Genomic DNA, 15,667 nt, shown 5'->3' on the forward strand with positions numbered 1-15,667 from the left:
AGATTAATAAGATAATCTGCCAATGGAATAAGATTTTTCCACTTAAAATAGGAAGAACTCATCTCCATCAACTTATTTCAAGTGCATTATATCTAATTATCTTATTTTAGGGGTAAAATTACTCTTTTCATTGGCATATAATCATAAATACATTCTCAAATCAAGGAAAAATACTCTACTTTCAAGAAAATTTTACTTATTTTTAGTTCTGATTTTGCAGTGTAGGACTTTGATTAAAGCAGCTAAGGTGAGCTAGGGTAGATTTCTTCAGTTTACTACTAATTAACTGTTTATAGGTGAAAATTGATGATAAAACGTTTTTGTTTGAGGCCCTTCTGAAACTCCCAGCACTCCTTCGTCTTTCATTTGTTAGCCGCTGAGGTCCGTTTGTTGTTGTTATTATTGCTGCTCAGGAAGAAGTTCAAGACACGATCCGGAGACACGGTGAGGCTGATGGACCTGCTGGAGGAGGGCCTGAAGAGATCCATGGACAAACTGAAGGAGAAGGAGCGGGACAAGGTGAGACGAGTCCAACAAGTTGTTGGCATCCAGTTGTGGAGCTAAGAGTTAATTATTTATACGCGAAGATTGCTGCTGCAAAGATTTATGTTTGTTTTTAACAACAGAACAGTAGAAGTCAGACACGGGCCTTCTGATCCTCCTCTCGATATTATCCCAAGAAATTCCCGTTTAATGTTTGTGGACTTGCTCTGAGAATTTATAGAGTTTAAACATCTTAAAACCCGTAAAAGTTTTTTTTTTCTTCCCCCCCCTTCATCTCCAATCATTTATAGGAGGTTTCTCCTCAGAAGCCCAAACCTTCCCTCTGTGCTGGCGGTGCCTTTGGGGCGATGGTGGGCGTTATTTCAGCTTGTATTGTTTTAGTTCTGTATCAATATTTACTGTGGGATGTTAAATGTTTGATAAGCGCCCATTAAGTGAGAGCCGGGACGGCGTCAAGCAGGCAGCTCGTTATTTCGGCCTCCGGCTAGCTCCCGACGAGGCTGAGTTTTTTACGGTAATGACCCGCTCGCTCTGCGGCAGCCGTTAATTCTTCGAGCCGAGCCGGCCCTGCGGGGCTGAAGCCGAACCAGAAGTTTGGGTTTTATCTGCTGAGCTCAGCTGGACTTAGACACGTTTTTGGGTTCTTAATCTCTCGCCTTTTTCCTTTCTAAACCCACGGCTGCACTGATGCCGCCTTTTTGGATGTGCAGCGGCTCATCTTTTCATTAAACCTGTGTTTTAATGAAAAGAACCTGGAACCGTTGGGTGTGCTGCAGTCACTGGTGTGTTCTGGGACGTGGTTCTTCCTCTTGATGTTAACGAGAGCCAACCTTCTGTTGTCGGGGAAATTAATCGGTCTAAAGTTTAAGTCACGCTGAGTTCACTGTAGCTTAAAAATTTTTTAAGACAGATTTGTGTCTGTAACGATGCATGTTTGAAAGTCTGGTTTCCCCTTTGTCATTGAATGCATCGTGAACCAGAATCCAATACAAAGAAAATTAAAGGCAAATTTATTCAGTAAAGTGAAGCTCCCATCCAGAAAGCTGCAACTCTTTGTTTCTATATAATAACCAGATCTAGATTGGGCTGAAAAACAAACATGAAATCACGTCTCTTGGAGTCCAATCCAGTCCAGGTTCCCTTTATCCTTCTTTTTATTATGACCTAATCTTATCATTGTTGTCTGACTATTATCGTCTGCATCCGTATGTTTGAGTTGCATTCTTGTCTGCGCGTCTAAGCTACCAGGGGGGGTGACTTCGATTTCCAGGTATCACAAATTAATTTGATTGGACGAAGAATGACACAAAAAGCGCTGATTGGTAACGGGGCGCAGAGAGCCGCAACCCGAGGAGAATCTTTAAGTAACCAATCAGAGGCCAGCATGAAGTCACATGGACGATAAAAGCTTAAGAACATACAGGAAGGCAGCTCTGACCCATAAGCCATTGCCGCATGTCCCCACATTTCCAGTCTGCTATCCCACTTTGACCGATTTGCTTAATTTCTTTACTGCACCTCAGTAAAAAAAGGCCATTTCACATCATTATGGTGCACTGCCAACGATAATGAACTTTTCTAAGCAATTTAAATTTAAAAGTACACAACCGGATGTTTACTGCATTTTTGCACCATCATTATTTTGCACTACCAACATTTGATTTGATTGATTTTATGATTTTTTTTTTTTTGTTTAATTATATGCACTACAAACATGGTTGAACATTCTTCTGCACAAAAAACAAAAACTCCTTCACTGTTACATTCTTATCACTGCTGCACTCTACATTGTAATGTTATTTTATTTCAATTGCAATCTCATTCCATTGTCGTATGCTATATGCAACAAAATTACAAAGTTTGTCTAAGTCTAAGCCTCTAAGGCAGGGGTGCCCAAACTTTTCGGTACATGGGCCAAAATTGTCAAGTCAAAGGAACATGAGGGCCACAAAATTAACATAAAGCGAAAAAAAATAAATTTTTTACCTGCTCTACAAAATATGATCATTTTTTAAAAAATTGTCACATTTTCTGTAGGAAATGAACGTGTAAATCATTGTAGATCCAAATTTTTAAAAAGGTTTTTGCTCATTTGTTGTATTAAAAGATGGTCATCCAGTTTGCAAATAATTTTAAATAATTTAATTTGACCCTTTAACAATAATAAACTTTACTCTTTTTGGCCAAGCAATACAAGAACAGTATTTGGGTCGGTTGTTCTTTGAAAACACTTGCAGCAATTAGCCATTTTTAATAATTGAATTCAAAGCAAATTTTAATGCACCAAAGGATAGATGTTACTATGAAATTAGAGAGAATGTCAAAAGTATGTTTATTAAAAGATGAATACTTTGTGTTGTACTTAACATTTTTAATTGTAGGATTTTAACATTTCTGTAATCATTTTGCCCTAATTAAAAACTAATATCTTCTATCTGCATCAGCCACCTGTGCTAGGGGGCCACCCAAAATCAGTACAGGGGCCACAATTGGCCCCCGGGCCGCACTTTGGACATGCCGGCTCTAAGGGAAAGCTGCCAATAAATGTTCTGTTATGTGGAAAAGTTTTCACTCTATCCCGATTTCGGCAGTTTCTTTCTGAAGTTCCCTTAAAGTTGTCCTACAACATTCAGTAATCGGTAGCGCCTCCAGACTGCAGACAGAGAAGCTCGCCCTACTCTCTTCTTCTGTGGTCGCCGGTTCGGAGTTTGTGGAAGATGTAGTTCTCCAGGATTGTCCCAGGAACAGCTTGGGTCTCGAAGACAGCATCTCTGCCATTCCTCCTGAATTTATGTGCGGTAATGCTGCCGTCAATGAAGTGGGATCAGGGTTCCCACAGGTCCTTGAAATCCTTGAAAGTTTGTGAATCTGAAAAAATAAATTCAAGGCCCTTGAAAGTTCTTGAAAACAGCCAAAAAAAACACCTTGTCCTTGAAAGTCCTTGATTTTTTTTTTTTTTTTGTGGGTTTGAAAGTTCACACGGATGACGACTCATGTGACATTATTTTACTACCACGCGATCTTTTAAAATTATGTTGATTCCGCAGACATTTAATTTCCAAAAGTACGTTCGCTCTTCTTCGTTAGTTGGTAGGCTACGGTTTAGGCCTACGTGCGTCCAATAGATTACATTCACGCAGTGTTGCCAACTCAGCGACTTTGTCGCTATGTTTAGCGACTTTTCAGAGTCAAAGTCAAAAACTAGCTTAATCAAAGATGAAAGTAAGTGAAACAAATTGATATAATTCTGAACATCTCAATGCTGCACTTTTTTCCATAAAATGCCATGAAACGGTAGGCTAATGTACATCTTATATGTAATGTAGTATGGCATGGGCATGTACTGTGGATATAAATGTAGGCTATGAATATGATCAATATCAATGTAGGCTATAAATTAAGTCCACTTTCTTGCATTGCTTCTGACCCAACAACTTCTATGCTGTTTAGTCTTATATTGAATTTGCATTGCATTAAAATATGATAACCTATTCAGCGGTCACAGTAGGTAAATGCCGCCACGTGTGGTCCTTGAATTTGAGGAAATTGGTCCTGGAAAGTCCTTGAAAGGTCCTTGAATTTGATGTTCACCAAGGTGTGGGAACCCTGAGTGGGATAAAGTTAGCCAAAGGCGTGGAAACAACCCCATACTATTGCAGTCTGGCTGCAAGGAAGCTCCTTCTGATGCGTTTAGTTTTTTTTTTTTTTTTTTTTTTTTTACTTCTTACCCGGTTCTGCATCAGCTTCCTTTGCAGCAGCTGCAACGAGGAAATCGGCGCTTTACCTGGATGCAAAAACTCTCTAAGTCGGTCATATTTATCGTGTTGTTGAACCAAATTTCCTAGAATGAGTTTTGAGTGGAAAGAATAACTCTGTTGCACTCTAACCGCGGTGTCTCTCTGCAGTGGATATGAAACCTCTGAATGTTTCACAGCGCCTCTAAAGCACAATAAATCATATCTCCCAGGGAGCTGTGACCCGCCAACTGAAGGACAAACCTTTAGAGGTTTTATGAAATCTGAGCCGGTTTATTGAATTACTCTCAAGAGAGACCCTCAGCGGACCCAAATCCCAGGAAAAGCTTTAAGTTAAAAAAATAAAAAATAAATAAAAAAGCTCCCACAAAGACAACCTGGAGGAGAGAAGCTGCTTTTTGTTTGTCTCTGAATAAAATAAGTTTTTGGACTGAAGCGGAGGAGCAAGTTGGTGGAGATGAGAGCGATTTAAGGGTCCCAGCCAGAGCCGACGGTTCATGTAGTTTCTGTAAAAATGCCAAACGTATCGTATTAGGTTTAACTGCTTTTCAGGTCTGGGTAGGAATAGAAATCACTTTCATTTTCAGTATTTAATTAAAAAAAAATCCCAGTTTATCTATTTAGTCCTTAAGATGTTTGTCCCTTCATGGCTTGTTTGTTGGCTGCTTTAAATTATGTTAATGTGTGTAATGAGTGAATAATCTGTTTATTCTGGGCTCTGGATGAGTACGGAAAAAATAAGGCTTTAATCCTTAATCTTATATAAAAGATAAAAAAATAATTAATTCTGAAGAATTTAGTGTTTTTTATATTGGTTTTTATTTGATTTAAAGAATTTATTAGGGTTCTAAAGCTGAGCCCGTTGGAGGTAAGAATGTAAAATTTAGGATTAAATTATAAAGTAAAAAATTTTTATTTATTTTTTTAGACTTGAGGGATAAAAATAATTTTTTACTTCACATCATGGATGTCTTATTAAACTGCTTGTTGGCTTTTAATTTCTTGTGAAAAAAGTAGCTTTTACATTTACTCCAAAGCAGTCATGGCTACGCTCTTATCTGCATCTAAATCATTTATTGATCTTAATAAGGTATTAAATGTTTGCTAGATTAGTTAATCCAGCAAACATTTCATAGGGTGAAAAAAAAAAATCCTTTTTTTTTTTTTTTTGCTGAGACGAGAATAAAAATCGCTCAACCTCCCCAAAAGCCCTATTTTATGTTTTCGATCTACAATGATATAAAAACAACCATTCTCTTAAAAAAATTACATATTTGTCACTAAAATATTGCATCCACAGTCTGTTCATGAAATGTTATTATTAATTTTTTTAATAAATAAGTCATAATTTGTGACTCGCGAATGCTTTTGACTTGGTTTTGGGCCCATGTAGTAAAACGTTTTGCAGCCCCTGTTGTTGATGAAATACTTGTGCTCATTCTAGCTGAGTTAAAAAAAAAACAGGTTTACATTGTAGATACAGAAATGTCTGTTGCTAATCCTGGATTATTTAAAAAAAATTTGAATTTCGCATGGACACATATTCACAGGCCTTCATCCTTCTCCTGACCACTACAGGTTCAGGAAGATGTCATCTTTAAGACTCTTTAATAAGCATGCTACATGTTATTTGAATAAAACCATTAAATCGGTGTGAATGGTCAGATTTTATGGGGTTTGTGGCTACTACACCCCTATGAACATTTGTCTTGGACTTGTGTATATTTGGGCTTCGAGTCCACAAGGAAGAAAAAGTGCAAATCAAATGTAAAGCTTTAGCAGCGATTCTTGGAGTCCATGTCTGCAGTCGGTTTTAATGAGGTTCAGTTAGCAGATGGTAGACGTGGGCACGGACCCAGGAAGCCAGCAGAGCGCCACGCGAGGTGGGCCTGCAGGGAAACTGCTGGCATCGGTCTCCATGCAAGCTCCGTCTCGGCATCTGAATCCCAGCCGTGCAGCTGGAGGTTGACGAGTGTTGATTTTTGCACCCAGAGCTCCAGGTAACACCCAACCAGGTCAGCGCCTCGTGCTTGTTGCTCCCCCTGCAGCTTAAATCTTTGCTGCAAACACCTGAACGTCGGACAGGAAACACGCTGCGTCACTAATTGAAGCGCAGGTTGAAATAATCTCCCCTACTTACAGGTATGAAAATGAAACTTAGAGCTGCGATTGTGCCCTTGGTGAGACCTTGACAGTCTTTGGGATTATCATGAAAGATGGATTATCCCTGGATGTGAGCGGACATCATCGCGGGATGCCTCGGGCTCTTTTGATTTAGTTATGAAAGGCAGCGGCAGCTAAAGTCGGGCTCATCTGTCCGCCTGTCACTAGAAGGACCTTTTACACAGAAGAGTTAGATGTGTGGAAGTGCAATCAATGCTCTAGTGATTTAAAAACCCTGTGGAATATTCTGGAAAAACCGAGTACAAATACTTTAAAGTCTAAACCGTTAATCTGTCTTGGACGCCGATCAGGATAGCTGTGGTTTTGATGGAGTCTGACCATCTGTCCTGTTTACCTGCTATCTGTCAGAGTGTTTTGTTTATTCTCTCTCTGGTTTACTTTCCTAGTTATTTGTCTCATAGTCCAGTTGACTTTCTTTCCAACAATCCTTCCGGTTTTACCTTTTGTCTCTCCATCCTAATTACCCTCTGTCCAATTTGTTGTCCATCCATGTGCCAGTGTCTATCCAGCAGCAGTGGCCGCTCGGGGTCGATAATTAAAACACAAATTACTTCAATATAAATCCATCTTCAGTCAGAATTCCTGTATTTGATTTTTCCTCCTACAGAAAAAATCCCATGAAATTATTTTGTTAAAAAAAAAAATAGATTTTTATTTTTTTTGCCGTCACTCTGCTGTCTTGTCGTTGTTTGACTCTTCCATTTGCCTCTGTATGGTTGACATTCTTGCTGCACATCGATGCTGCCAGGGGTGTGACTTTAATTGAGGGGTATGAGGAAATAATCTGATGGGATGAAGATTGACACAATGCACTGATGGGGGCCTCAGGTGCAGCGGGCTTCACCCCAAGGAGAATCTCTTAAGGACAAATTGGAGACCACCATGAAGTCACATGTTTCTGAACATAAACACTCATCTGACCGCTGAAACGTTAAAATTAGGAGGCAAATACCCAAAATAAATCCCTAAATGAAATGGGAATGCTGAAAAATCAGAAGTCGGACACGTTTATAATTGAACAGATTATAATTAGCTTTTTGCTGGTGAAGATTCTCAGTCATCCAGGTCATGGTCATTCCAAAAAAAGTAAAAAACAAAGCAACTGGACTTGTTTTCCGTAGTTGAAGACGTTTCGCTTCCTCTCCAGGAAGCTTTCTCAATTCAAAAAGTCTGGAGTAATGTGGAGGACCAAGCTATATACTGCTGCCAAGGCCTTTTGTTAGGCAGTAGTATAAAGCTTGGTACTCCACATTACTCCAGACTTTTTGAATTGAGAAAGCTTCCTGGAGAGGAAGCGAAACGTCTTCAACTACGGAAAACAAGTCCAGTTGCTTTGTTTTTTACTTTTTTGGAATAATTAGCTTTTGTTTCATCATTTATGTTTTCTGCCACTGTTCATCAGTCTGTCCAAATGTCCAATTGATTTACCCTCCGTCTATTCGTCCAGTTACTTTACTGTTCTTCCAACCATCCGTCTTTGGGTCTTCTCCATACGGGATGTGCCCAGAAAGCCCATTGAAGGAACGGATCCTAGTCGTATGCTCGAATCATGTGGACCTAGTGTTTCTGATAAGAAAGAGCAGCAACTCTTCTTGCAGCTATTCTAAGGCAGAGTTTAACCATCATCCGAAGAAAGATACTTTCCAGTCGCTCGTGTACGGAATCTGGTTCTTGGGTCACAATCCGTATTTCGTGACCAAAAGTCGGTCATTGGGTCTGTGAATAAAGAGCTAGGCGTTTTTAGCCTAATTACAACACAACAGTTCAACACCCAGTGTGTGTATCCATCTCCCGCTCCATCCGACCACCATTCATTGACATTGATCTGTAGATCTAAGTCAGCATAGACCTACCGTATGTAACATGAAGCAGTCTGACTTAAGTCATCTCTGACACATTTTACTTTATCGTTGACGACATGAGGTCACACCTAAAGGTCTCTGACCGATCAGCTGATAAATAATAGAACTGCAGCCTCTTCTTCAGCTTTTGAAGATATTTTTTCTTCTTTTGTGCTGAAAAAACAAAACAAAAGAGATCAATTATGGATAAACGCGTAGTTTGCAGAGAGGTCATACAAGCCCCTGGAGCGGGGTTAAAAGATTGAACCGCATCGTTACCAGCCGGGGTTTATACTGGATAAAAAAAAAAAAGAAGTAACCTTAAGACCTTGCTTTCTAAGGTGAGCAAATGTCAGTTTTCTGATCTGTTTTCAAACTGAATGATTAGACAAGACCAATAAGGAAGACCAGGATGAGGAACTGATGAAGGTTGGCGTTGTTTGTTAGTCTAGCTCTATTCAGCTTTTTAAAACCCAGCAATAATCTCAGCCTTTTGATTGCGCTACTATTTGGTTGTACAGATTTTTTTTAAAAATGTTTTTAGTTTTCTTATGTACAGTACTAAATGCGAACAAAACGGAGAGTCTTAATTATCGCACCTGAAGGTAAAACTTCTATGATCAGGCAAACTCTTACCTTTTTTGGCCACCCTTTCCAAATCACCTTAAGAAACCTGGGTGTCATCTTCCGTAGCTCCTTAATATCCACGATTCCAGAAACGCTGTTGTGGTTTAATGCCTGTTCAGCTCAACAGTTTAGCACAGCTTAAAAAAAAGGCAACGTTTTTGCTATAAAATGTGACTTTTTAAAAAGCATCCCGAGACTCAGGTTGGCTGTATTTGTACATTTAACAATATTGCTTTCGTGTGGGCATCCATGTTTTTTTTTCTACTGTCCGACAATCAGGAAGCTGAAACGGAATAAGAAAATCTCCGACTTAAGTTTTTCCGCTTGCAGCCACACGTCATTAGGATTCCCGCCAACGCATTTAATCGTAATTATGCTGAAAGTCGTCAAAGTTACGCTGAAATTAGAGTCGGCAAGTTTTAACAGTTTTTAATAAGTAACAGCCAATAATACCAATGAAACAGAGAACAACCTGGGGTATAAAAGAGGTATCAAATGTACAAAAAAGTGTAAAAAAAATGATACGAAGTAAGAGTAAAGGAAGACAAGAACCACAAAATTGGCTTTTATCAAACATCATCGCCTAAGATGAGGTAGGTTCTACACGGATGTTTGAGCGTTATAAAACTCCTGAGCAACATGAGCTAACGCTAGCTAACGATTGCTAATAACGCTAGCTGTGGCCAAAAACGGCTTCTGTCACTTACAGTTAAATAATTTCAACACTACTCAAACTTTTCTCATAACGTCTGTTAGTTTGAGGCTTAATTTCTCCACTGTAACGAAGCGCAGTGCGGCAGCGTGTAGCTACTCCCCACAAAACACAGGAATCATGATAGCAATCAATGACTCAGCGTTTTCTGGGTCTCTGGTTCTTTCATATTGTTTGATGACCCGTCTTTTGTCCTCGTTTTGCCTTATTATTTCTTGTCTCGTTGTGTCACATGGTTTCCTCAGTCTATGTTCTGCTTGACTGCAGGTTTTTATTTTCCAGCTGCTCTTTTTTTTAATCCTCCTCTTCGCTCCCTGCGGTGTCAGACTCAGATTAGTCCGTTTTAATCCCGGCCTCGGGTTCAGTGAACTAATGACTGGGGTTAAACTCGGCTCACCGCTTCGACTCTTCGTGGGATGCAACTCACTCTTCAGTCATGACAGACTGATACAGATCGTCCATTCATTGATGATAATGAGCTTATTTTTTTTTGTCTCTGCAGGTGTTGACTGCAGACGAGCTCGTTAAAGCGCAGAGAGCCGTCGCTTTCGGCTGCATCAAATACGCCGACCTATCTCACAACCGCATCAACGACTACGTCTTCTCCTTTGACAAGATGCTGGACGACCGGGGCAACACGGCGGCCTACTTACTCTACGCCTTCACCCGCATCAGGTGACATTCTCAGCACTTCTTTGAGCATCTGTCTTTTACAGCAGGACACCCACACTGCAAAAACGGATAAAAAAATAAGTAAAATGTTCTTAAAATGTATGTTTTTGTCCTAGATTTAAGCAGGTAAATAAGATTATCTGCCAATGGAATGAGTATTTTCACCCCTAAAATAAGATAATTCGATATCCTGCACTTGAAATAAGATGATGGAGATGAGTTGTTCCTATTTTAAGTGCATAAGTCTTATTCCATTGGCAGATCGTCCAATTTACCCGCTCAAATCAAGGACAGATACACTAATTTTAAGAAAATTTTACTTGTTTTTAGTTCCGTTTTTGCAGTGCAGTTGTCTTTAAAACAAATGAAAAAAGGGAAGAAGAGGGTGGAAACTGGAGTAATGGTGCCCATTTAGGTTGAGATGCTCTGTCCACCTGGCTGAGCTCTCCTTTGTGAATAATTGCTTGTTACTGAGAGATGTCTCTGCTCCACACATGATTAAAATGATTCAAACAGGCTCTAATGTGAACAAACATTCACCTAACCTTTTTCAGGAGCTGGAGTTTCTATGATGTGTTGCCTGTTTGAGCATCAGGTTGAGGATGGCTGCTGGTTTCTGGTAGGATGAAAAGGGAAATGGGAAAGTCCAATGGACCCGGTGAAGATCCAAGGAGAATCTCGTGTTTTTACAAGTTAGGGAAGTCCTTTGCGGCCATTTTCTGAACAACTACAGGGTTTAAGCCCATCAGTTCCTGCTGCGGTGCGTCACTCGTCGGTCCTGGTCCTTCTGGGCCCACTGCCCTGTGTTTTTAGTTGTCCCTTTGCTCCAGCACACATGATTTAAATCATTGTAACACCTCCTCAGCAGCCGTCAAGGCGCCTGTCCATCACCTATTTATCCAAGTCAGACGTGTGGCAACTAAAACACCTCAGATTTAAGTGAAAGATATTCATTTGTTTGACAAATCCAGGTAGGTGCACTGCAATAATAGACCTAAAAATAAATTTTTTGAAATGAATGTATTTTTCCTTGATTTGAGCAGGTAAACAGGACTATTTGCCAATGGAATAAGATTTTTGCACTTAAAATAGGAACAGTTCATCTCCATCATTATTTCAAGTGCAATATATCTAATTATATTATTTTAGGGGTAAAAATACTCATTCCATTGGCAAGTAATCTTATTTACCTGCTCAAATCAAGAGCAAATACAATCATTTCAAGAAACTTTTTACTTATTTTTAGTTCTCTTTTTGCAGTGTGAAGACCTAAATGGGGCATAGCGATATATCGATATTTTTTAGAAAGAAAAATTACCTTTTTGCGTTATAATTATGCTTTTATGTATTCCAGTAGATTATTTCTCAGCTGTTTCTCATATTTATCTAAAAAAAATTAACCTGTGAGACATTTTGGATAAAACTTTATTCAAAGATTCCTCTTTTTTTTTACTTTATGAAAGGGAAAAACATATTGAGATAAATATCATATATCGGTATTCAGCCTAAAAATATTATTATTTTTGGTTCATATCGCCCAGCCGTATACCTAAAGGTTAACCTGGACCCAGTTTGGATAATTAAACTAAACTTTAAAAAAAAAAAAAACATCTGCCAGCAAACCAGCCAGTTTAAATTAACTAACTATGCCAAGAGAAGTAAAAATCAAGCTTTTGCACACAACTGTTGATTTAAAAAAAAAATAAAAAATAAAAGAATCATTGATATAGTTTGTCATATTATAATTTTACTTTGGTAAAAGAATAGTTCAACTAAAGCAGTAGTAGCTCAAAATAATGTTATGCTGATGATGATTAGATAGAAACGTCTCTTTTAGGCCTCGTATAATAGGAAAGGAGCTGACGTCTACTTTTTGACGTAACCTCGCTGCTCTGAGCGAGTTTCACTCAGGTTTCACGTGTGGACGAGCTTTACTCTTCTGTTAAATCCCCTCTTTGTGCTTATCATGAAATCCCAAAGTTTTAAAAAGTACAATATTTTAACTTTCTCCTCTCTGTCCGGTTGGAAAACGTCCCTCTTTCAGTACACTTTCACTGCTTGTGGCAGAGGATTAGTCTCCCCGATGCTGATCCCTTTCCTCTCCAAGCTCCCTGGAGGTGTAGGAATCTGGATGGCGAGGTGCCCGGCAGAGATTGATTTTCTGGTAGTTGGTTTTTTCAAGCAGGGAGGGGTGAGGATTTGTCAATCAATAGCCTGCTCAGGGTGGGCGGATGAACCTCTCATGAGTCAGAGGAAATGAGACACAAAATCTGAAATCCCTAAATCTGATCGGAGCATTTATTTGGGTTTTAGACTAGATTATGCGTTTTTTTGGATATGCTTAACAGTGAATGGACGTATTCATGTTACGACATTGAAATATATCCATTAGCTTTTTGATCTCTCATCAGGTCCATCGCCCGGCTGGCCAACCTCGACGAGACCCTGATCAAGAAGGCAGCGGAGACCACGGAGATCCTGCTGGACCACGACAAGGAGTGGAAGCTGGGGAAGTGCATTCTGCGCTTCCCGGAGATCCTGCAGAAGATCCTGGATGACCTGCTGCTGCACACGCTGTGCGACTACCTGTACGAACTCGCCACCACCTTCACCGAGTTCTACGACAGCTGCTACTGTGTGGAGAAGGACCGGCAGACAGGTGAGCCTCCATGCATACAAACTGCAGGGATACCATACGGAGTGGAAAAATCAGGGATTTAAGGATTTTCCAGAATAGGCACATGGAAGCAGATTTACTTCCAGGCTTTATTCCTTAACACTGCAAAAAGGGAACTCAAAATAAGTAACATTTTCTTGCATTTTTTTGTATTTTTCCTTGATTTGAGCAGGTGAATAAGACTATTTGCCAATGGAATAAGATATTTGCACTTAAAATAAGAACAAGTCATCTCCATCTTGTTTCAAGTGCAGAATATCTTTTTATTTTATTTTAGGGATAAAAATACTCATTCCATTGACAAAAAGTGTTATTCAGCTGTTCAAATCCAGAAAAATGTACTAATTTCAAGAAAACTTTACTTACTTTTAGTTCCCTTTTTGCAGTGATCAAATTGTCTGTGTTGTAAAAATTTGTACATCGGTTCATAATTCAACCCGTCTGTCCATCTTTCAATCATCCTTCCACCAAATTTTCCATATGTCCCTCCAATATGTCCAACTCAGTCTTACATCCATTTATCCATCCAATCGTCCTGACAATTTAACATATAAATGCTAACTGAGGAGTAATTAAGCGCAGAAAGTCTGCAAATGTTTTTTTTCTGTGTATTATATAGGCTCCCCTCTTAGATTTGATAACATTTCCAGCTTTCTGTGTGTTCCCCAAAAAGGCTGGGGACATGGATTATGGGTTAAATGTAAAGAAATGGCAATAAAATATAAACAAAAGTAGATGATGGAATTTTGTTGGCAAAATCTGAGAAGCTTTTTGGTGGTTTTAATAGTAACAACAAAAAAAAAAGCAGTAACAGATCTACAGATCTCTATCCTCTTTCTTTAACTGTCCTCAGCTGTTCGGTTTTAAAAATAGATGTTTTAGCGTTCTGGAAGTGAGTCTGTAGATTAGCAGGAGGTCTCACTCTGGTGGGGTTTCAACTAAAAGCTGTGCGCCGTATGTTAGTCCTTCTTCCTGGAAGTGTTTTATCCCTGCCGTGCTGGAGTGTGAGCACTTCAGGCTTAAAGCTGATTTATTATGCTAATTCTCAGTGCACAAGCTGTAACTCCAGTAGGAAGCTGCTTTTTGTTGCATTTTTCTCTATCTGAAAGCAATTAGTATGCTTTAATCTTGAAGATGAAGATAAACTGTACATGTTTATTTAAGGTTTAATGTTGGGGCAGAAAAAAATTATCTGTTTTTTAAGTTAGAAAACTTAGCTGAACAAAATGCTGAACTTACATTTGTTCTAAAAGAACTGAACCAACATTTAGAACTTATGTTAAGAAGTACACTAGAAATTAATCACCAGGCACAATTATAGTTTAGTGCAAAAATTTGAACTCTAAACTGTTTTAAATACACTTCACAGTAACTTTAGCATGCTAAGATTACAAGTTGACAAAGTATGCTAATGCTAACGTCAACAGTAGCTTGGTAATGCTCATGTCCAGAGGTGATAATGTCATATACAGACTCTTTGAAAATGCCTGGGTCTAATTTAAAAAAAAGGAAAATTGTGAGGTTCCTATCTAGGGAAACACACAGTATAACTGGTCCGAAGTTGATACTATCATGCTAACACTAACTATTGACTTGCGAAAGGCAACTTTCAAAGCTTATTATTGTAATTTTTCACATTTGTAGAAAAGATGCAAGCTAACCTGAAATTCACCACGTGGTACAGTAAAAGATGCACACTGCAGTTTTAAACTGTTGAAATAAACCACAACATACTGTGGCTATAGCATGCTAAACTTGCTGACATCTAAGAGTTAATGATTGAGTTAAAATGAATTCTCCTGGTATGAACAATTGGGCTAGAGCTTCTCATTTAGCTCAAAGAACCAGAAAACAACAATACCTGGCTGTGAAAATCAGTTTTTTCTTTTCTTTTTCCTATTTTTTTTCTTCAAAAAAAAAAGAAAAAAAGGAAAGAAAATCAGTTAGCATTAGCCTATATAACAATACTGTTAGCATGCATGGCAACTCAGGGCACAGTGCAAGCCAAGAACCCTCCTCCACCACGTTGGACAGGTGGTATGAGGGCTTCATGCTGAAATATTAGTATTTCTTTCCTAAATATTCTGCTTTTCATTTCTACCTTGGTCCCATCTGTGCAGAGGACATTATTCCTTGGACAATCCCATATTTACATCAGAGGTGCAATTGAAGGCCAGCACCTGTGATTTAGCTCTAAAAAACTTGATGTCTTGTTTAAACTGGAGGGCGTGTCCTGCCTAACTGCTTTGCTGCAAATAATTTAAACTAGATGTATAAAAGGGTTTTTGTCCTGTCATTTTTCCTTCAACCAGATCCAATTGAGGATGATCTGTGTTTGTGTTTCATTCGCTCGTTGAACTCCTTCCAGCAACTCATGCAAAGCATTGATGTGTGTAAAATCTGAACTTTTGGCGTCTCTTTTGCACATCCAGCGCCGTTCTTCTGTTCACGTTGATGCGTCGCCTTGTTTGTGTAAATTACACGCCGGGGTTGCTGTCCATCTTTGGCCTTCGATGCTCATGTCCCTTTAATGAGCGCTCTGGTTAACGCACCCGCTGCTGCTCGTTTACGGGCTGCCGGGTTTCCGCTCCGTCACGCGGTTCTGACCTGATGGGGTGGACGCTTTTCGTGCTCTGAATGTTTGGGTCATGATTTTTATTTTGTGTCAGCCGATAATGGCGTCGTTAAATCTGAC

The 15,667-nt window shown here is 39.2% G+C and overlaps 1 protein-coding gene across 1 annotated transcript in view; it reads left to right on the forward strand.

Annotated features, from left to right (window-relative positions):
- rars1 (arginyl-tRNA synthetase 1) overlaps nt 1-15,667 on the forward strand; it is a 35,502-nt gene that overhangs the window by 16,539 nt on the left and 3,296 nt on the right. The window contains exons 12-14 of the mRNA XM_036142802.1: nt 414-519; nt 10,126-10,298; nt 12,707-12,954. Of these exons, the coding sequence (XP_035998695.1) occupies nt 414-519; nt 10,126-10,298; nt 12,707-12,954 (527 nt within the window). The remainder of the gene's footprint in view (nt 1-413; nt 520-10,125; nt 10,299-12,706; nt 12,955-15,667) is intronic.

Source organism: Fundulus heteroclitus, chromosome 11 (assembly GCF_011125445.2).
Source record: "Fundulus heteroclitus isolate FHET01 chromosome 11, MU-UCD_Fhet_4.1, whole genome shotgun sequence".
NCBI lineage: Eukaryota > Metazoa > Chordata > Actinopteri > Cyprinodontiformes > Fundulidae > Fundulus > Fundulus heteroclitus.